Source organism: Camelina sativa, chromosome 1 (assembly GCF_030686135.1).
Source record: "Camelina sativa cultivar CO46 ecotype springtype chromosome 1, ASM3068613v1".
Lineage (NCBI taxonomy): Eukaryota > Viridiplantae > Streptophyta > Magnoliopsida > Brassicales > Brassicaceae > Camelina > Camelina sativa.
In genome coordinates this window covers 18,304,448-18,324,679 of record NC_141880.1, presented here as the reverse complement: position 1 = coordinate 18,324,679, position 20,232 = coordinate 18,304,448, and the positions used below count along the sequence as shown (strand labels likewise).

At 41.0% G+C, this 20,232-nt stretch overlaps 2 protein-coding genes and 1 long non-coding RNA gene across 3 annotated transcripts; 2 read left to right on the top strand and 1 right to left on the bottom strand.

The window, feature by feature from the left end:
- The first annotated feature begins 243 nt into the window (after positions 1–243).
- Positions 244–1,314, top strand: LOC104773262 (uncharacterized). The gene is made up of 2 exons (XR_765055.3): positions 244–762; positions 1,037–1,314. It is a non-coding gene; the product is annotated as an uncharacterized LOC104773262 (long non-coding RNA).
- Positions 1,315–13,026: 11,712 nt separating this feature from the next.
- On the top strand, positions 13,027–15,842 carry LOC109125448 (uncharacterized). Its single transcript, XM_087512205.1, has 4 exons — positions 13,027–13,600; positions 13,687–14,031; positions 15,152–15,279; positions 15,360–15,842. Exons 1-4 carry the CDS (start codon positions 13,027–13,029, stop codon positions 15,840–15,842), a joined length of 1,530 nt encoding a protein of 509 aa, XP_087368331.1.
- Positions 15,843–17,935: 2,093 nt separating this feature from the next.
- On the bottom strand, positions 17,936–19,178 carry LOC147950083 (uncharacterized). Its single transcript, XM_087512196.1, has 3 exons — positions 18,918–19,178; positions 18,386–18,760; positions 17,936–18,340 (listed from the first exon to the last, which is right to left on the bottom strand). The coding sequence occupies exons 1-3, from the start codon at positions 19,176–19,178 to the stop codon at positions 17,936–17,938; spliced, it is 1,041 nt and encodes a 346-aa protein (XP_087368322.1).
- Between the last annotated feature and the right edge of the window lie 1,054 nt (positions 19,179–20,232).

The window sequence follows — 20,232 nt, the reverse complement described above, 5'->3', positions numbered from 1 at the left end:
CAAATTTATTCAATTAATGTATTTTTATTTTATATTTTAGAATAGATTGATAATTTGCATATTATAATTAAAACGTATTAATTTAATATAATTTTCTGTTATTGGTTATTTAATACTTTCCTCAATTGGTACTTAAATTTTTTTCACATAAATATAATTAATAAAATTCTTGAAATCCTTTTTTTTTTAAGTATGATCAGATTAATTAGTTAATATAAAACATCATAATTTGTTCTAAATTGTGTTATGTTAAAAACTAGGAGATGGGTACCAGATCCCACACTCAAGTATCCTAGTGAACAAATAGATATTAAATTCCTTAAAAATGATAATAAATGAAGAACAAATAAAATAAAAATATATAATTTAAATCGACAAAGTTCAAATGGTTAAAAAGTTGTGTGTATTAATCCTAAAAGTGCATCAGAACGAAAAAACTCTTTCTCTTCTCTCTTTAGTATTTTTGAGAGAGAGAGAGGCTCTTATATTTGATGAACTCCGGTATCGCCGTAAACATGGCTTATCTGTTGTCGTGTTCTTGTGATTCCATCTAGCAGTTCTATTCTCGCTGTCTGACATGTTTTGTCGATTTTTGTGTCTGGATGAAGTCTGGTATCGCCGTAAACATGGCTTTTCCATTGTCGTGTTCTTCTCGTGATTCCATCTAGCTGTCCCGAGTGTTTCGGGTTTCTGCCCGGTATCTTCCAGCTTTACTAGTGGGGAAAGCCGGTGTCTGTCCGACAAATCTAGTTTCCATAAGAGGTTTGGCCGGTTCTTATCCTTGTTCGTCCTCGATCGGTTTTATACCGATTGGTTTCAGTCTTTTTGTGTGTTTTTAATAAATTCTATGGATTTGAGTTGGTAATTAGTTTTTAGGTGTGTTTGGCTTAAGGTTAATCTCCAGCTTGTGTCTTTAGAAACCTTGATTTGCAGAAAATTGATCAAGCAATTATGTCTCCGGTTAAAGGATTGAAGAATTCTCCGAAGCTTATTACGATATCTTTATGTCGCTTTTTTTTGGTTGAGCTCCTTTCAGATCTATTTCGGTGGTAAACAAGGATTATTCGCGCGTTGTTTCGGCGATGTTTCCCTCACCGGATTTGGTGCTCGTCGGCGACGAAAGTTGATCTCGGTTTCTCTTCCGATGACTCATCAACTCGTGTTGCGGTTGTATTCTCAAGTTGACACGTGTATAAGATAGAGACCAAAAGCTAAAAACTCCCTTGGCTTTCGATGTAATGTCGGTGAGCTCTTGTTGGGCTCATACGGGCTTGTCCTTATCCTGTAATACTCATGTTGTGGGCCTTTTGTTTAGGCTCGGTTTGTATGCCGTGTATCTTCAATAAAAAATATCTTTCCAGTGAAAAGAAAAAAAAAAATCCTAAAAGTGATTGGCCCTTTTGGATGTACAAGATTTTGTATTTATACAAAAACGAGCAATTAATGCAGTTATCCAATCTCATGATTCACTATTATGTTGTTTCTTTTGGTTACACTAGTCCTACGAATTCGGTTAGATTGTTTCGGTTCGGTTCGGTTGTCGGTTATTTTAGTTATCGGTTATCTATTGAATTTTGAAATTATTTCGAAAATAACTGAATTAATAGATGGTTTGGTTACCGGTTATTTCGGTTACTGATTGTTGCTTCTGAATTGAAATGTATTACAAGTGATGAACACCATAAATTAGCAAAAATCATGCAAAATGTACATACATGAGCTGGTCTTAATTACAAATAAGTTCATACTCAATAGTTCAGTTCATCTTGCAGCATAAAAAGTTCATGTTCAAACAAATAAAAACTTCAAGTTCAAAAAGAGGGAATAAGCTAGGTACATAATACGTTCAAGTCATAACATAAAGTAGAAAGAGTGGAAATATAGATACATAGATAATTTCCTAGCCATTGTGATTGTATGATCGCTGCAACAAGATATACAAAGAGACAAGAATTATTGAATTACCACTGAAGCAAAGAATTTGATAATGAATTAAAAGATTTGTAAAAGCCAAGTGTACCTACAGTTACAAATGAGTCTCTAGCCACACCTACAACTCACACAGCAGCCCGAGGTTGGTCCAAAGAAGGAGAAGCTACACAAGGAAACAAATATTCATAAGCTTGAATATGTTAAGTCTTAAAGCCACATTAACTGAATGAAAAAAATGTAAAAACATATTCAAAACCGTAAATGATTACCTAGCGAGTCATGGAACTCCAATTCTTCAAGCATTTGAGCTAAGTTTGCAATATTTTTAGCATCCATTGTGTTTCTCAGCCACTGTTGTAAACAAAGCAAAACTTCAATCATATTGGGTGTTAGGCAACTTCTATAAGGGTCTAAAATTTTCCCACTTCTAATGAATGCTGACTCAAAAGCAACTGAAGACACTTGAATGGCAAGCACATCCCTAGCAAGCTCAGCCAATATAGGAAACTTCACACTATTACGCTTCCACCATGATAGCACACCATAATCCATTCCCAAGACATTTTTCATACGTGGCACACGTTTATCCATCAAGTATATGTCTACCCCGCTAGTAGCTTTCTTATACGCAGTTTTAGTTTCCATCTCTGAATATAGAAACTCTCTGTCATACCCATCATCATCTGACAAATAAAAAAGCACATCACTTGCTTGTTCAGAATCCCCCTTATCACTCTTGGATCCACATTGAGAAGAAGTGCTTTGCTTAGAGACACACTCTTCATACAGATTCTTCATGACAATCTTAATTGAGGATCTTAGATGCTTACTCTCCTTGCTGTCTTTACAGTAGAGCTTGTCGAAGCAAACAAATGCAAATTGCATCTTATTCCTTGGATTAAAGAAAATTGCAATGATCACTAATGGATTCATGTTGAGAAGTCCATCACAATACTTTTTAACTTAGCCCTCATGGCCATTGCTTGTTTCTGTTGGAGCGGATCATTATGGTAGCTTAATGAAATGAGATGTTGATCTATGATGATTATCTCATTGTAGCAAAGTAAATAGGTCATTGTCTTAGATGCTGAAAATGCCAAAGTGCAATTGAAAAACAATTTCAGAAACTTTACTAACCTGTGAATTTCATCCCAGCTAATATAAGTTGGAGGCCCAATCCTTTTCTCTCCCTCCTCTTCTGTCTCCATGAAGTCACCATTGTACAATTTATCTTCTGCCAACAACTTATCAAATGCATCTCTAAACTTCAAAGCAGATGTCAGCATAAGGTATGTCGAATTCCACCTTGTAACACTCCCTTTAGTTACCTTCATAAACATAAATCGCATTTCAGCCTTGGGGTCGATCATATAACATACTTTAATGTGTTACTAATGGCAAGTACACTCTCATTCACTAAAGCTTGAAAATCTCTCATAATCAAGTTAAGAATATGGGAACAACAACGCATGTGTAGATATGCACCATCTCGAACTAATTTCTGAGGTCCCTTCAGTCTCAAAGCATCTCTCATCAACCTTAATGCTTTATCATTAACCTTAGCATTGTCAACTGTCACTATAAAAACACTCCCAATTCCCCTATCTTGTATACACTGACTAAGCTATGCAGCAATGGTTTCTCCCTTATGGTTTGTGACAGTTTGAAGCTTGTAATCCTCTTCTGCAACACCCGATTTGTATCAATCCAATGAGCTGTCACCACCATATAACTCCATGAAGTAGTAGGAGCTGTCCATATATCTGTGGTGAGAGATACTCTCTTGTTATCACAAGCAAACATCTTCTTCAGTACATCTTTTTCTTGTATGTACATTGAGAAAATGTCGGTGGTTGCTGTCTTCCTACAATGAACTGTGTACAATGGCAGTACATTGAAACAAAATCTCCTAAACCCCGATGATTCCACAAACAAAAAAGGCAGCTCATTGAGTTAAATCATCTCATTCACTGACCTTCTTAACAAGTCTTTATCATACTTCGTTGTTGTGATTAAACCACTACTATCGACAGCAAAAAAAAAGACTGAGAACCACTATCTTTATAAGACAATAACAACTTACATCTGTCCAGGTGATTCTTCATGGGAGTTGTTCCGGTTTTTTTGTTGTCACAACCAATCTCCTGCCCACAATACCGACAGTTGCTGACTGGTTCTCCAGATTCTACATTCTCAAATCTCAACGAAATGTGCCCATACTACTGATCTACGAGCAGGTCTTTTCCTTGGTTTTAGTGGAACATCGCAACTTGATTTTCCAGTTGATCCCCTCTTCCTCTTTCTAGCTTCATCAGGTTGTGCCACTACTTCCTCTTCATCAATGAACTCATCATTGTCGTCGTGAAAAGAAACAATATGTAGACTTAAACAAATATGAGACTGTTAGTAACAAAATCAAACATAAATCGGTAAATAGTTTTAGTTCTATCAAAAAACAAACCTAAATGAATCCTTAAATCAATTTGAACGAAATCAAAATCCCAAATCTAAACCCTAAATTAATTTCAACAGCATATAAACTCCTAATCGAAATTTTATATCAATTTCAACATAAAAAGGGAGAAATAGAAGTAAGAACCCTAAATAAACCCGATTCAAAAGATTTGGAGTAAGAACTTACACTTCTAACTTTTGCGTTTTGAATTCAAACAAGGAACTCAACGAACTAAGAAACTTCGACCCACGATTTGGAGTTTACTGAGAAAAAATCAAAGGGAAAAAGAAGAAGATGTAACGAAAATTGGAGAAAAAATCGAGAGAGTGAACAAGAATGTGCCGGGCCTATCGGCTATCGAAGAGAGAATATGAGATTAGGGGTCAAAAACTTTTATTTAGTAACCCACAAATTTCGGTTATCGGTTATCCGTTCGGGTAACCCGACCGAACCGACCAGAAGACATACTTGAAGTCTCTGCAGAAATTGTGCCGAATTATCCAAACAAAGAAACACTGACCAAACAAATTTGTCCAAATCTCAGTTTGGTTCGGAAAAATCGGTTTGGTTATTTTTCCCAGGGCGAGATTCCACAATTATTTTTAACGTCTATTATGAATTCATTCTGCATTTACCTTTACTTTATGGGCCTTACTTCGAGTAGCCCTTGGCATTCAGGTATCCGAAACCGATCGGGTTCGAGTTTTTGGGTTTTGGGTTTTCAGGTTTAGAAATATAGAATCCTTTCGGGTTTTTTTATCCTTTCGGGTCGGGTTCGAATTGGATTCCTTTGGGTTCGGGTTAATCAGATATCCGAGAACCCAATCGAGTTTATACATTCAAATTGAAAGTTAAACACTTAACTTGAATGTTAAAAACACTTGAACTGAATGTCAAACCAAATAAAAGTCTTCCAAACTAAAGAGAAATTAAAGTATTCCAAAATAAAGAGAAATCCAAAATATATTTAATTTGTTCTACACTCCTCTCTTGCTTGTTCCCTGTGGCATTTAATCACTTAAGGTTTTTCTATTGGGGTTCAAACTCTGAAAAAGAAAATTACAAACACTGAGAGATAAGTTTTTGAATTAACACTATAAAATTTCAGATTGTAAGCAATGTTAATTTCAAATAGAGAGATAAGAAATGAACCTCTTTGAAGCTCATCTTCAAACACAAATTCTGCAAGACTATGCGCATTTGTAACCATTTTTTCTTCAAAACTTAATGTCTTGCTTTAGTTAATGTTCCGTACACATCAAAATCTCAACCATATAGTCTGTTAGACAACTTCTATATCAGTTTGTTATCCTTCCACTAGTGCTAAAAGCACTTTCAGAGGCAACTGCTGACACCTGCATAGTAAATAAATCCCTAGCCATCAGAGATGAAATATGATACTTGCCACTTTTGACTTTCCACCAAGAGAGTACATCTTACTCAGTTCCCATCATCAAGTCAGGATTCTCTACTTCTTCCCTGAGATAAGTATCCAATAAATTTGTGTTTTTAACTCCAATCCTTCTTAGCAACGTATCACGCTTCTGTTCCAATGGGTTGTACCCATCAAACTCATCATCCATCAAGTCAAATACTCGGGTCTGAATGCCCCTCTTGAGTATTCTGAGACTAAGACTGAGACTGAGACTAAGAAAAGTCCTCATTTGTTGTTGCATTGTGTCTTGTAGTGTACTCTTTATACATATCACATATGATATTCAAAACTGAATCTTACAACACCTTAGTATTACACTCTCTTCCCCACATAGCTCCACAAAACACAAATTTGCAAACTACATCTTCTTTTTCGGATCTAACATACTAAAAATTACCAACATCTTGTTTATGTTCTTTAGGCAATCTCAATACATGTCAAATTTGGTAAACATCTTCTCCTCATTTACTTTCACGTCATTATCAAGACTATAACAAAGCAACTGTAGTTTCACTGCTATGTTAACTATCTCACCATAGTACTCATATGCATTGAAAGTAGTAGAGGCGGTTACAACCAATGTTGTATGATAGAAAACATTGAGAAACTTCATTAACATTTCAACCTTTTGCCAATCTTCTCTTTTAGGAGGTCCAATCCTTTTTACTCCATTCTCAGTCTTTAAGAAATGATCATTATAAGGCTTATCTTCAAACTCCATCTTATCAAATGTTGAAACAACTTTATCCGTTTTTTTTGAATAATAAATAATATATCCTAAATATATATATATCATAAATAATAAACACATAACCCAAAATATTTATTTAAATAACCAGAAACTCAAATCACAGAATAAGCAGCGGAAAATACAAATAATAATAAACCAACAATTATTAGATTCATAGACCAAAAGCTAACAACTTAAACCATGGTTCTAACAACAACATTCCAATTCTAACAACCTACCAGAAACCAAAACATAAAAACAAAGTCCCTAGAACATCCTCCTCTTCATTTCCATGATCCCATGGTCACACTTTACCTCTACTTGCACCACAAACACAATGAGATGCATGAGTATTACCAGAAATACCCATTGAGGCGATCCTCCCCTCTACTAGCTATACACACAAGCTAATTAAGAGTACAACCACAAATAAAATATAACAGAACACCCAATAACACATTCACCACACCTACACATCATCACACAAAACATGTCATACAACCCAATCGCATAGATAAACTCATGGTCACGCACTCACCTTAACAATTGATTCACGAAAATAACTACAACAAAAAGAGAGGCTCTCCAATTTCCAAAACAACCAAATTCGCTCCTACAACCAATCACAACAACAAACAAACATTGAAAACAAACTGCCAGGAAAAACAGAAAAGAACAATCTCACAAGCGAAACCAAGAAATCAAAACGAAGCGTTAACTTTTCAATCCCTCTGGTGAAAAGAAAGGTCCAAATGTCCAGAAGCTTCCCACAAAATATCAGGATGACCAGATCTCAGAAGATTCAGCAATCCAGCCCGAATCATCTGCTGGTCTCAATCCGCGACTGAGAAGAAACGCCCCATGAAACTGCCGATATCTCCTACAATATTAACTCAAATTCACTTCTGTAAAAAGGAGAGTCTACGAAAATTTCTTAGCTACAACCCTATCATTTCCCAAACAATTTGAAGAGTCGGATCCTCCTTCTCCCAAACCTTGACAGTTCTGTTTCTCTCTTTACTCTAAGGATAAAGCTTGATCTCCTTCTCTTCCTCCTTTACACCAAATAACAAAGAGTTCTCTCTCTTTCTCTCTCTCTCTCTCTCTGATATTAATGTCGACAATAGCAAAAAAAAAAGAAGAGTCATCAAATTTATGAAGGATATTAGGGGTTTTTGTTTTAATTAGATTAAACCAAAATCAATTAAAATTCAATCCTTTTGTTTGCTCTGCATCCCACAATCCCAATTTTTGAAGGCGGATGTTACAAATGCTCCTTGAACTTTTTATGCCCTAATCAACATCAAAAATGTCGAATTCCATTTCGTGCAGACATCTAGTGGCGAACTTCCCTTTGAAAACTTACCAGATTCTACTCTCAATTGAAATGACTTCCTCCTATTTTTTCTTGATTTAACATATGAGATTCCATTGGGGACTGCAGCCACACTATCATCAATTTCAGCTATTCTATCTTTCATTGTCAAGTTTATGATATGTCTAGCGTATTGATAGACAGGTTTTCACCCAGGGTATCAATTCCCTATGCAGTTGTAGTACAAAGGGTTATCAATCCAAATGGTTGTGTATTGCTAGCAGAAAGGATATGATCAGAACAATGCAAGTCTAGCCAAGCAATTAGGGTTTTGGTTCTAACGATTCCTAAAATAAACAAAGTAAAAGAATATAAACAAGTAAACCACACGACCTAATCACTTGATGCAAGCAATCGAGTACAGGATCGAGTGGGGTGATCGAGTATGCAAGTGAGATATGAACAGCTCGAAGTAGTCGAGTAAGTGAAAGAAATGCAAATAAATAAAATACGAAAGTTCCTAAGGGTGGGGGTAATCGAATCCTAAGTGTTCTAGACCAGTACGAATGCCTTACATGCCTCAAGCAATTACTTCCTAGACAATGAACCTCTAAGACCTTGTCACCACACTTTCGCACTAGCAACAATCAACCTTGAATACATTACCACACTGTTGCACTAGCAATATGAACAAGCAGACATTAAGAACGATTCATTATTGTCAGTAGACTTAAACTCATCTAATTTTGTTACTCAGAGTTAAGTAAACCTCTAGCATTGGCTAAATCAAGCATTTTATCTACTCCTTTCGACCTGTAGCATTTGTAAACGCCTTAGATCTAATCTCAACCTTTCGGTCTGTTGACAACATGAAGAGCACCAATCTAGAAGGAAATCTATCAATCATTTACAATCAACTAAAGCATCCTAACTGATCAAGAACACAAAATCATCTATCCCATCCCTAGAAACTTTACTACACTACTCGGACATAGAAGCGAATAACAAGGCAATCAAAATGAATGAAAATGACATTGTATTAAAAGATAGAGTAGAGTAGAGAAAGTAAAGGATAGAAATCTAAGAAAACTACAAAATAAAAATGCAAAACAAGAAGAAAAATGTTGAGTCGCTCAGTCCTCTCACAGGAGCTCTCGCTCTCTGGTTTGAGGGTCTGCGGCGTGCTCCTTTGCAAGCTAGGGGAAGAGGGGGTTTATATATGGAAACCCATTTGACCTAGCTTCCCAGACCTGCCCGATGATCTACTCGATGGGGTACACGAGGGTGAAGTCGGGTTACTCCTCGGGTGGATCTTCGGGTTGCTCTACATGCTCTTGGATCCTCCTTGATCGTGTTGGGGTTCGGACTTGTTCTTGCAGCTCGATGGCTCCTTCGGGTACATGCTCGAGTTGTCCTTGTTTTTCCCCATTTTTGGCTCTTTAGCACCTGTTTTCATCCAAAATATGCAAATGCATAAATGCAACACCCTAAATGCTCTAAAAGTGAATTCCTACAGTGAATGACCTAAAAATGCTAAGTTAGAGGTATGAACAATGCAAAATGTGGACAAAAAAGGATGCTAAAAACATGTAAATTAGAGAGTTATCACACATCTCACATGCATAAAATCTCCATCCATCAACAGAGAATCCTCTGATATTAAAAAGAAGCAGACTGAAACAGACTTAGAGCAATACTTTTTGCAGTTCTTATCCATAGTCGCAGTAAACACATTTTCTATTCCCCATTCAGCAAGAACGTCTGTAAGTGTATTGGCGATTGTTTTATCTCTGTGAACTGCCACATACTTGAATCCTATAACTAGCTTCTTTAAACTCCAATACTTATCAATGTAATACGCAGTTACAACAATATAACGTGTACCTGTGAATAGAAATAAAAATGAATTACAAATTTAGTAAGAGTATGAAGCTAATGATCAGAATTGATTGAAAATAGTTTATAAAAAATAGTATCGGTTACAAAAGAAACTCATATATTAGTTGTGAGTGACTCTTTGCTTGGTAGAGTGATAGCTATACAAGCGATTTCCAGCCGATTTTCATACTTTCTTAGAGAGATTTGTTTTTAGTATTTTTTTTCTTCTTCTAGTTTTGTAATTCTACTTTCTGCTCTTTATTGTTATCGATTAAACTCATTATTTTTCAATGCAATTCTTATTCATCTCCATTGTCATTTCGTTTGTGATAAGATCTAAGTAGTGTACCAAAGTTTCTAGGGATGGGATAGGCTAGTATGTATTCTTGACCGGCTAGGATGTTTTAGCTTGATTTTTTTGACGAGATTTCCCTTCTGGATTAGTGTTCTTAACGAGAGGTTTAGATTAGAACCTAGGCGTTTCCGCACTGAGAGGTGCTCGATGAAATGCTTCAATCAACTAATGCCAGAGATTTGTCCACTTAGCCTAAGAGATTAGATGAGTAAGGGATTTATTGGCAATAGTTAATCGGATTTTAATGCCTGCTTGATCATGTTTCTCCAATGAGAGTTGGGTAGAGAAGTGATTAAGGTTGATTGCTTATACCACAATAGTGGATTAGCAAGGATTAGAGATTCATTGTCTAGGTAATAGATTGCTTGAGACATGTAAAACATTTTAGGTTGATTAGGAATAATTATGAACCAATTACCCCATCCTTAGAAGCTTTCATATATTGATTGTTTAAGCTTTTATCTTTAACTCGACCACAAACCCGATCTGGTACGCGATCATCATCATGGTGTGGAGCCTCGATTTGTTCATAATTTTGTTCTTATTTTCTTGTCACCCGATCACCTACTCGATCTGGTACTAGACTGCTTGCATCGTGTACCTCAGTCGAGTAGTTCTTTGATTTATTCTTTTTATTTCTGTTCATATTAGGTTGTTAGACAAAAGCCCTTTTATTGCTTGGCTTGACTTTCATAGTTCTGATTGCATTCTAATTGTTAACAACAACCATTTGGATTGATAACCCTTTGTACCACAACTGCATAGGGAATTGATACCCTAGGTGAAAATCTTGTTATCAGTTAGAATCATGTATATTAAAGCAAGCCACAAAATAAGATAGAAGAATCACCTTGTTGCAATAGTTTCTAGGTGCCATTCATTCTATAAACGATAATGGTAACTCCCCTATCACCAACATGCTCAGACACTTTTCCAGTTTGTAAATTCTCATCTTTATTAATAACATGTTGACATTCACTAGGATCTTGACCTTCTTCCCATGTATTGTATGCCTTGCATATTAGAAGATGATTTCACAAGGCTTTTGTACCTGATTTTGTTGGACAATTTAATATCTTTCCATAATAGTTGCAGTTACATTTGTCATGGTTGTCCCTCTCACTTGTGTTGCCATTTGATCTTGGGTGAGAGTCTTTGGGGTCTTAGGATCAGGTTTCTTAGACTCACATCCACAACAGTACCGCTATTTCGAGTTGATTCCTTGTGCCCCTTCGATTAGACTCAGGTGTTCAAAACTCTTCTTCTTCGTGTGTATCTCTCTCTCCATCATCAAAATTAATTTGGAGATGATGAATCCATCTAGAGATCATAAGTAGTAGTTTAACAACCAGTTCAAACTAGAACAATACAGATACATAGACTACATTATCAAACATATAGATAAATTAAAACAAAACTAAGAGATAAACTAGAACCAGTTCCAACTAGAACAAAATAGAGAGCTAAACAAACTAGGAAATAAATTAGAACTAGTTCCAACTAGAACAAAACAGAGAGCTAAACAAACGAAGAAATAAACTAGAATCCGTTCTAACTAGAACAAAACAGAAAGCTAAACAAAACAGAGAGATAAGGAGAGAGATAAACAAACACTAAACAACGTAATGACAATAACTAGATAAACTAGAATCAACTCAAACTAAGTCATGCAACACTAAGAATAAGCAGCCGTATGACTAAAGACATTAATCAATTACTAAGATGATAGATGAGATTCAAGAAGACGAAGAGTGAGAAGATGAGTAAGAACCTGTGATTTCCTCCGTGAAGCTTCAGAAGGAGGAGATGATGCGATAAATCGAGTTGGGGCTTCGAACTTTAACAATTGGGGATGAAATCTGATTTTATCTCTTTCACTTTTGAGAAAAAAACAACCTCGAAATTGCAGTTGGGAAGCTGAACAGGTTATAACAGGTTTCTCTTTGACAATGTGGATAAAAGAGCGAAAGCAAAGATTAACGATTTTTAGGCATATAGGGTTTATACATACATATGTTCAGGTTAGTTCAGTTATCCTTCGGGTATCCGAACCTCAGAGATATTAAATCTGATTGGGTTTTACTCTCTTCCCGAATCCAAACCAAACTACCTGTGGATAGTGAGAAGTGTTCTCTCCTTCCGAACTGATTTATGTGAGGAGGAGCTTATCACCGTTGGGAGTTCCGAACTGAAAAAGGAGTGTTTTGAATGCTAAAATTGTATATTACTGTCTGAGAACCAAAAAATGTTTGATCCCTTTCAAAGACTCCCCACTTACATATTTATACAGACAAATTAATTACCCAATTAATGCGTAATTAATTTTACATGATTCTCGCGTCCTAATTAATCCACTTGAATGCTGGAATCTTTGACCGAGCTCGAGCTGCGAGCTGATTAATATGACGCCTCTCCGCGCTCTCTTCCTCTCTCTGGACCTGATGGGCCGACCAGTGCTACACCTTTGGCCCGTAGCGTGCCCGGCCCAGGCCCTCTGCCTGTTATCCGAGATGACGAATCATGGGTACAACAATTGCCCCCCAAGTCTTCCGAGCTGAGCAGTTCGGGGGACTTTTGATCTCCAAGCGATCGATTTCGGGAAACTGAATATTCCCCATATCCCCACGATTTGATCGTGGTGATGATGAGATTTGCCTTCCCGAACAAGCCTTGGGGCTCACCAGAAAGCGTGTAAGCTATAAGAGAGAGGAAAAGCGGTCCGAGACCTTTCGCTTCCCCAGGTAATCATTACTCATTGGTTCCGTGTATAAAGGTAAACTCGCCAAACTTCTCCCTCCTACTCTTAATTCTCAGTTTGCTTTCGTTTTGTCCTGCATTTTTCTCTCTTTTCTTCTGTTGGTTTCTTTGCTTTCGCTGGAAAGTTCTTCGACCCCCCTCTATTCCTCACTACTTTTACCCGGAAAACATGTCTCCTCCAAAGTCCTCATCGGGTAAAACCGTGAAACCTTTGATTTCGGGTGTTTGTGGTCCCCATCAACCGTCAATTCTCTCTGCGGAGAATATAGCTAAGTTTAGAGGATCCACCGGGATTCTGCCTGAGATCGAGATCAGGTTCCCGGAAGCTCATGAATCCCCGGAGAATCCTCCTCCGGGCTACTGTTGCGCGTTTGAGATATTTTTCTCTGCGTGCGGACTATTGTTCCCCCTTCCCGAACTCATCGTAAAGATGATGTTCGAACTGGGCTTCGCTCTCCCCCAGATGTGCCCGAACTTCGTTCGAACCGTAATGTGTCTCCAGACTCTGGGGGAGGAGTTCGATTACAAGCTATCCCTGGCCGACTTTCTTCAGGTTTACACGGTGAAAACAGGTCGTACCAAGGGCACGCTTTACGTCAGTCCGCTCTCCGGGCTGAAGGTCTTTGATGACCTTCCCGAGAAGGACGAGAAATGGCGAAAGTCTTACTTCTTTTTCCCGGTTAACGAACTCACCTTTGGTCACCTCTCGAGTTCGCACGTGTCGAAGTGGACTTCGAAAATTGGTAGAATGGTGTTCTTTGCTAGGTAGAAACTCAATATATATATATATATTTTTTTTGCTTCTTACCCTTTGTCGTTTCCATCTCAGATTACTTCGAGCGCGGGTTGATTTGCCCTACCTTTTGCGAGATTTTCTCGAGGGTCTGTAGCCAGGGCCAGATCGCCCGGGATTCCTTTTCATGTGAAAGGATTAGGGAGTCCACGGTGAGGCTCAGAGAACGTTCTCTCATTTGCTCCGACCCCATAAGCACTTCGGAGATGAACTATAGAGAAGAAAGGGCTTGTCGACTTGCTGAGAAGGAGGCAAAGCTAAACATGGCGGCGGCTCTTGCCGAGGGCAAAGCTCGCCTTCCTACCAAGAATTCCGGTTCGTCCGCCCCTGAGGTAGGCGGGACTCCCGCGTCCCCTGCTGGCCCTTCCGAGCTCCTCGCAGGTGCGACCGATTCATCTGAACCCCCCGTGATTGTCATAGCTGATTCTAGTGACGAGCCACAGGAGATCGCAGCTCCCCCCCCCCCCCCGTCAACAAAGAAGCCTTCTGGTGGAGTCAGCTCCCATCGAACTGACTCGTCCAAAAAGAGGATGGAACCCGAGACTTCCTCATCTTCCCGCGAGAAGAGCCGAGCCCGGACTAGTTCATCGAGGGACGACCGGATTAGGTCCAGCTCGAAAAATTTCGTGTGGAGGGGTGAAATCTACAGATCTATGAAGGAACGCCAAAAGCGAGTAGCTATGGTATCCATAGTTCACTTTCTTTCCTGCATATGTAGGGTAAGTACTTTGTGCTTTCTTCGTCTAGCTCACACAAGGTGCAGAGCGGCGTGTTGACTCGAGTTCTTTGAACAAGCTCTCCACATCAATTGTGAATTGACGATGCAATGCTACTGTTCTGCAGAAGACCGAAAGTGCCAAGAAGAAAGATTAGTGAAAGAGTTTTCTCGCTAGACGATTCTGTAGAAAATAGGGATCATAGATCTGGTGCGTCTTAGTATGTAAAGGACTTTCCCCAATCAAGAAGAAGAATTTAATACAATCGTAGCACTCATTGCTGACGTTTACCGCTTTCTAGGCCCAACGCATAAACTTTACTGGAGTCCGAGAAGATCAAGAAAAATGCATCCGGTGGTGGTGATCAGAGCTGAATCTCATTCTTTTTCTTTCTAGAAGCATACGTCAAGTGTACTGACTCAATCAGCTTGGTCCCTTGATTGCGGGGTTTCAAACGTCATACCAAGAGAAAGATTCCAAACCAGCATATGCAAAGGAAAGAGCGGAAAGGTGCTTTGTACCTCATTTCGCTAAGCAGCGAGAATTGTACTGAAGCTCTCTTTCAAATCGGATCTTGAGACTAATGCTTCGGCGAATTAAACGGGATCCCTCCTCGGAAAGGAGATCTAGGGAAGTGCCCCCTTCAAAAGAATCCGGAGTCTCCTCCGGGAGGTTACCTTCGAAGGAACTGTGTTCTTCCCCCCGAGGTAACGATAGCCCGAAGTGTTTCATTTTTGTTTTTTCAGATGGGTACTGAGTTGAATAACGTTGCTCAAATATTTCAGCTCCCCCTGCGTCCCCAGCCGACCTGATGAGGAGCTATACTCGGCCTGGAGTTCGGATTCCGGCATTAGCCGACATGTCCGAACTAAACCGCGCAAACTTCCTCCGCTTCGCGGACAAAATTGGTGAGGTTAGTGACGCCTACACCCTTTCGTTGTTTTTCTTTACTTTACCACCTTCATCGTTTTTAACAAGCCGTGATTTTCTCAGCTGATGATCGAGTTTAACTCCTCGGTGGCATCTTACGAGGATCAACTGTTCGCTTCCCCCTCATCTTCCGAGGTGAGCCTTCTTAAAGAGAGAGTCGCCAACCTGGAAACCCAGGTGGCGGAATACTCCAAGTTGGAAGCCGAAAATGCCAACACCGTGGCGAAGGCCGAACAGATCCGAGCTTGGATGAAGAGAGCTGAGGTAGAGGTGCTTGACCTCAGGGTTGCCAATGAAGACCTCCGGGACAAATTGAAGAAGGCGGGGGACCTTTACTTTGAGGCTGCTGAAGATGCGAAGGCGGCGAAGAACAGGCTGCACGAAATCGAGCACCGTAATCAACTTCTGGAGGCTGGCAACAGCTGCGAAATTGAAAGTGTACGGAGGGAGGAGAGGCAGGCAATGAGGCGAGCTCTTCGCCCCTTGGTTGAGGAAGTGAGGATCACTTTCGAGGAAAGGGAGAAGCTAGCTCCGGCCAATATCTGAGCCGCTGAGATCAGGGCTAACCGGATGCTGGTCGAGGAGATCTCTAGGGGAGAGATCCAAGATATGGAAGCTGAGCTCGGACTTCTGAGAGCTGATGAGGAGGAGGCTGACAGAGAGGTTTCGCAGGTAACTCCCCGTGACCTCGACCTTTCTGCATTTTCAGACCTTTTGACGGATACGCCCGAGCTTTTGTGCGACAAACATCCTTTGAGCGTCACAATCGACGAGTCCGGCACTAATCTCGGACAAATGTCAAAGCAGGGGATGGACGACTTCTTGGCGAATACCAGGTCGGAGGCGGAGCTTGCAGAGATGGGCTTGGTCCTCTCCGAAGTGGCATCGGATCCTCCTCTGCCTACTCAATAGTTTTTATTCCGGGGGTGTCTTGGCACAAGTTGCCCCCCCGTTTGTTGTTTTTCTTTTTGAACTTATTTTGGAGTTTATGAGTCGTGGTGACCACTCCGTACTCGCGTATTTTGGGAATAATAATTTTTACCTTCTGCAAACTTTGGTTTTAACTGATACGAGCGAAATAAGTGCGAAGTGAGGACTTCAGTTTTGATAAGTAAAGCTGGGTACGAAGTGTGAGTACTTCGGTTTAGAATTCGCGAAGTTGAACCTTGGCTTACATCCATTTCGATTCGCGAAGTGTGAGTACTTAGGGTTTTTTTTTTTTTTTTTTTTTTGTGAACCATTGTTCATAAAAAGTTTCGGAAACTTTTGATTTTATTAATATGGATAACTGGACCCGAAACGGGCTGCCTACGTACCCTTATCGGGATCAAGCTAAACGTAGTTCCATACAATTAAATTATCTGTAAAAGAGTTTAAGATGTAAAGAGTTCCAGGACCTCGGAACTGGTTTTCCCTTTGAATCCTCGAGCTGATAAACTCCATTTCGGACTTCGCGAGTAATCTTGTACGGTCCTTCCCAGTTGATTCCCAGCTTCCCTGCATTGATCTCCTCGGTGTTTTCGTAGACCTTTCACCAAGGGCCTGCCTCGGATTTTGGAATTATAATACCGGGTTACTGCGTTCAGGTAATCCTAGATCCGAACTGAGGCCTGATCCCGACGCTCATTGATAGTATCGAGGGTATCCTGTAAAAATTCCTCATTCTCCTCAGCTCGGAGTGGGTTTAGCGAGGTACGAACTCCAGGAACCTCTATGTCGGTTGGGACTACAGCATCGACTCCGTAAACGAGGGAAAAAGGTGTTTCATTAGTGGCCCGGCGGGGTGTTGTTCGGATTGCCCAAAGAACGCCCTGCAGCTCGTCCGGGCAGCGCCCTTTGCGAGAATCGAGCCGTTTCTTCAAGTTAGCTAGTATGACCTTATTCATCGCCTCGGCTTGTCCATTACCTTGCGGATAACAAGGAGTTGACTTATTGAGTCGAATCTTCCATTTCGCGCAAAACCCTTCGAACTGCGAGGAGATGAACTGTGGACCATTGTCGGTGACAATTTCGTGAGGAACGCCGTAGCGATAGATTATACTTTTTAGCACGAACTGCTCTACTTCTTCACTCGTTAGTTTCGCGTAGGCTGCTGCTTCTACCCACTTGGAGAAATAGTCAGTAAGAGTGAGCACGTACTGAACTCCTCCTGGTCCCCGATGTAAAGGGCCAATGATGTCCATGGACCACCTCATGAATGGGTAAGGTGCGGACACCGACGATAGGAGCTCGGTAGGTTGATGGATTGACGGGGCATGCTTTTGACATTTCTCACAAGTTCGAGAATAGTTTTCGCCGTCTGTAACCATAGTAGGCCAGAAATAGCCTTGCCTTTTAATTTTGAAGGCCAGAGTCCGTCCTCCGGAGTGATTCCTATTGGGACCGTCGTGAACAGCTCGCATCAGCATCGAGGGCTCCTTACCAGCAACACATGTTAGATAGGGACCAGCTACACTTCGACGTAGGAGTACTCCGTTGTGGATGCAATACCGTGCACTGACAATTTTGAGTTTCCTGGCTGCCCATTTGTCGGTTGGGAGTTCCCCTTTTTCCAAGTAAGCCCAGATCGGGCTCCGCCAGTCTCCTGCCCCCCAATTGTTAGTGCTCGTACTGCCCGTAGTGGAGTGCGGGATAATAGCCTAGTCGTCGACTGGTGAGCTCGATGATTCCGGAGTTTGATTTGCTTCTTGCTCGACCGGAGGCATGACGGGAGCTGTGTCCTTCTGCGGCAAAGAATCTAAAGCTGCCATGCAAGCTGCCTCCTCAGCAGCCAATTGTTTTTTGTTCGCCCGGGTGACTACGTTTGAGCTCTCTAGTCGAATACTAGGAAACTCGATGACTTCGACGGGGATGATTCTTGTCATTGGAGGGTCCGAAGTTGACGCCAGAGCTGCTAAGGCGTCCGCAGCGGAATTTTCACTTCGTGGGATCTTAGTGATTTCAAAATCCTCGAACTTAGTTACTAATTCCCGAGTTGCGGATAAATAAGACTCCATACGCCCATCCTTAGTCTCGTATGCTCCTAGGAACTGGTTGGTGACTAGCTGCGAATCGCAGAAAGCTCGGAGCTTTCAGACACCTATCCCTACTGCGAGGCGTAAGCCAGCGAGAAAGGACTCATATTCGGCTTCATTGTTTGATGCACTGAAAGCCAAGCGAAATGACTGCTCGACTATTTCTCCAGTAGGAGAAGTGAGACGGACCCCAATTCCTGCTCCCGATCCGGAAGATGCGCCATCTACATGCAATGTACATGGGACCTCGATATTGTCATTGACCGTAGAGGCTAGTGGGAGTTCGATCAGGAAGTCTGCCAGCACTTGTGCCTTAGCACAGGTTCGAGTCCGGAACTCGATGTCGTATTCACTCAGCTCGACAGACCATTTAGCTAATCTCCCAGACTGGCTTGGACTATGCAACACCGTCCGAAGTGGTTGCGTCGTTAGGATTATGATTGTATGAGACTGAAAGTAAGATCGCAGTTTTCTTGCCGAAGTAACTACTGCTAAGGCCAATTTTTCCATCATGTGATACCTGGACTCTGCCCCAGTAAACGACTTACTGACATAAAAAAATTGGTCGCTGCTCCCCCCTTTCTTCCCGAACCAAGACTCCACTTACTGCGCTGTCCGAAACATCTACGTAAAGGAAAAGTGGCTCTCTGAACTCAGGTTTAGCCAAGACCGGAGGTTCAGACAGGTAAGCTTTCAGCTGAGCGAATGCTTCTTCGCACTTCGTATCCCATAAGAAGTTCTTCCCCCCTTTCCTCAACAACTGGTAGAATGGGAGGCACTTGTCTGTAGACCGGGAGATGAAGCGGTTCAGGGCGGCGATCCGTCCGTTAAGACGTTGCACTTCGCGTAAAGTCCTAGGAGAACTCATTGACAACAAATCGTTAATTTGCCTCGGGTTTGCTTCAATTCCTCGTTCTGTAACGATGTATCCCAGGAACTCTCATGATGGGACTGCAAAGGTGCACTTCGTGGGGTTAAGCTTCATCCCGAACTGGTTCAAGATGTTGAAGAAAACTTTCAAATCCGCGAGATGCGAGCTCACTTTAATAGATTTTACCATCATGTCGTCAATGTAAACTTCCATGGTTTTTCCGAGCTGGTGCTCGAACATTCGGTTTACTAGCCTCTGGTAGGTTGCACCGGCGTTCTTTAACCCAAAAGGCATCACCTTGTAACAGTAAATCCTGCGGTCCGTAATGAATGCGGTCTTTTCCTGGTCATCCGGGTTCATAAGGATTTGGTTGTAACCAGAAAAAGCATCCATGAAGGACATCAGTTCGTGGCCCGAAGTGGACTCGACTAGCCTATCGATGTGCGGAAGTGGGAAGCTATCTTTAGGACATGCTTTATTCAGGTCGGTAAAATCAACGCAAACTCGCGACTTCCCGTTCTTCTTCTTTACCACTACTGTATTTGCGATCCACTCAGGGTACTTCACTTCGCGTATCTACCCTGCACTTAGTAAGCGGTCTACTTCTTTGTTAACAATTTCAACCCGTTCCGGGCCCAGTTTCCTTCGTTTCTGCTTTACTGGTCTGAACGTTGGATCTACATTTAGCTCGTGTGAGAATACCTCCGGACTGATCCCGGGCATTTCATCTACGAACGACGCAAAGGTGGCCATATTTTCTTTCAGAAAGGTTACCAAACTGGCGCAGAGCTCGTCATCCAACCCAGCTCCGATCTTGATTTCCTGATCTGGAAACTTATCGTTGATGAAAATGGGCTCAGTGAGGTCGCCTTTTAATTGCCTCCGAACTGGGTTCTTCGGGACCTCGAGTTGTGGTTGCTATTGAACCAGGAGCTTGTGACTCGCGAGGTAGCAGCTCCTTGTCGTCCTTTGGCTCCCTAGAATCTCTCGACCTCCTTGCGGGGTTGGAAATTTGACGCACTGATGGTACGTCGAGGCTACTGCCTTCATC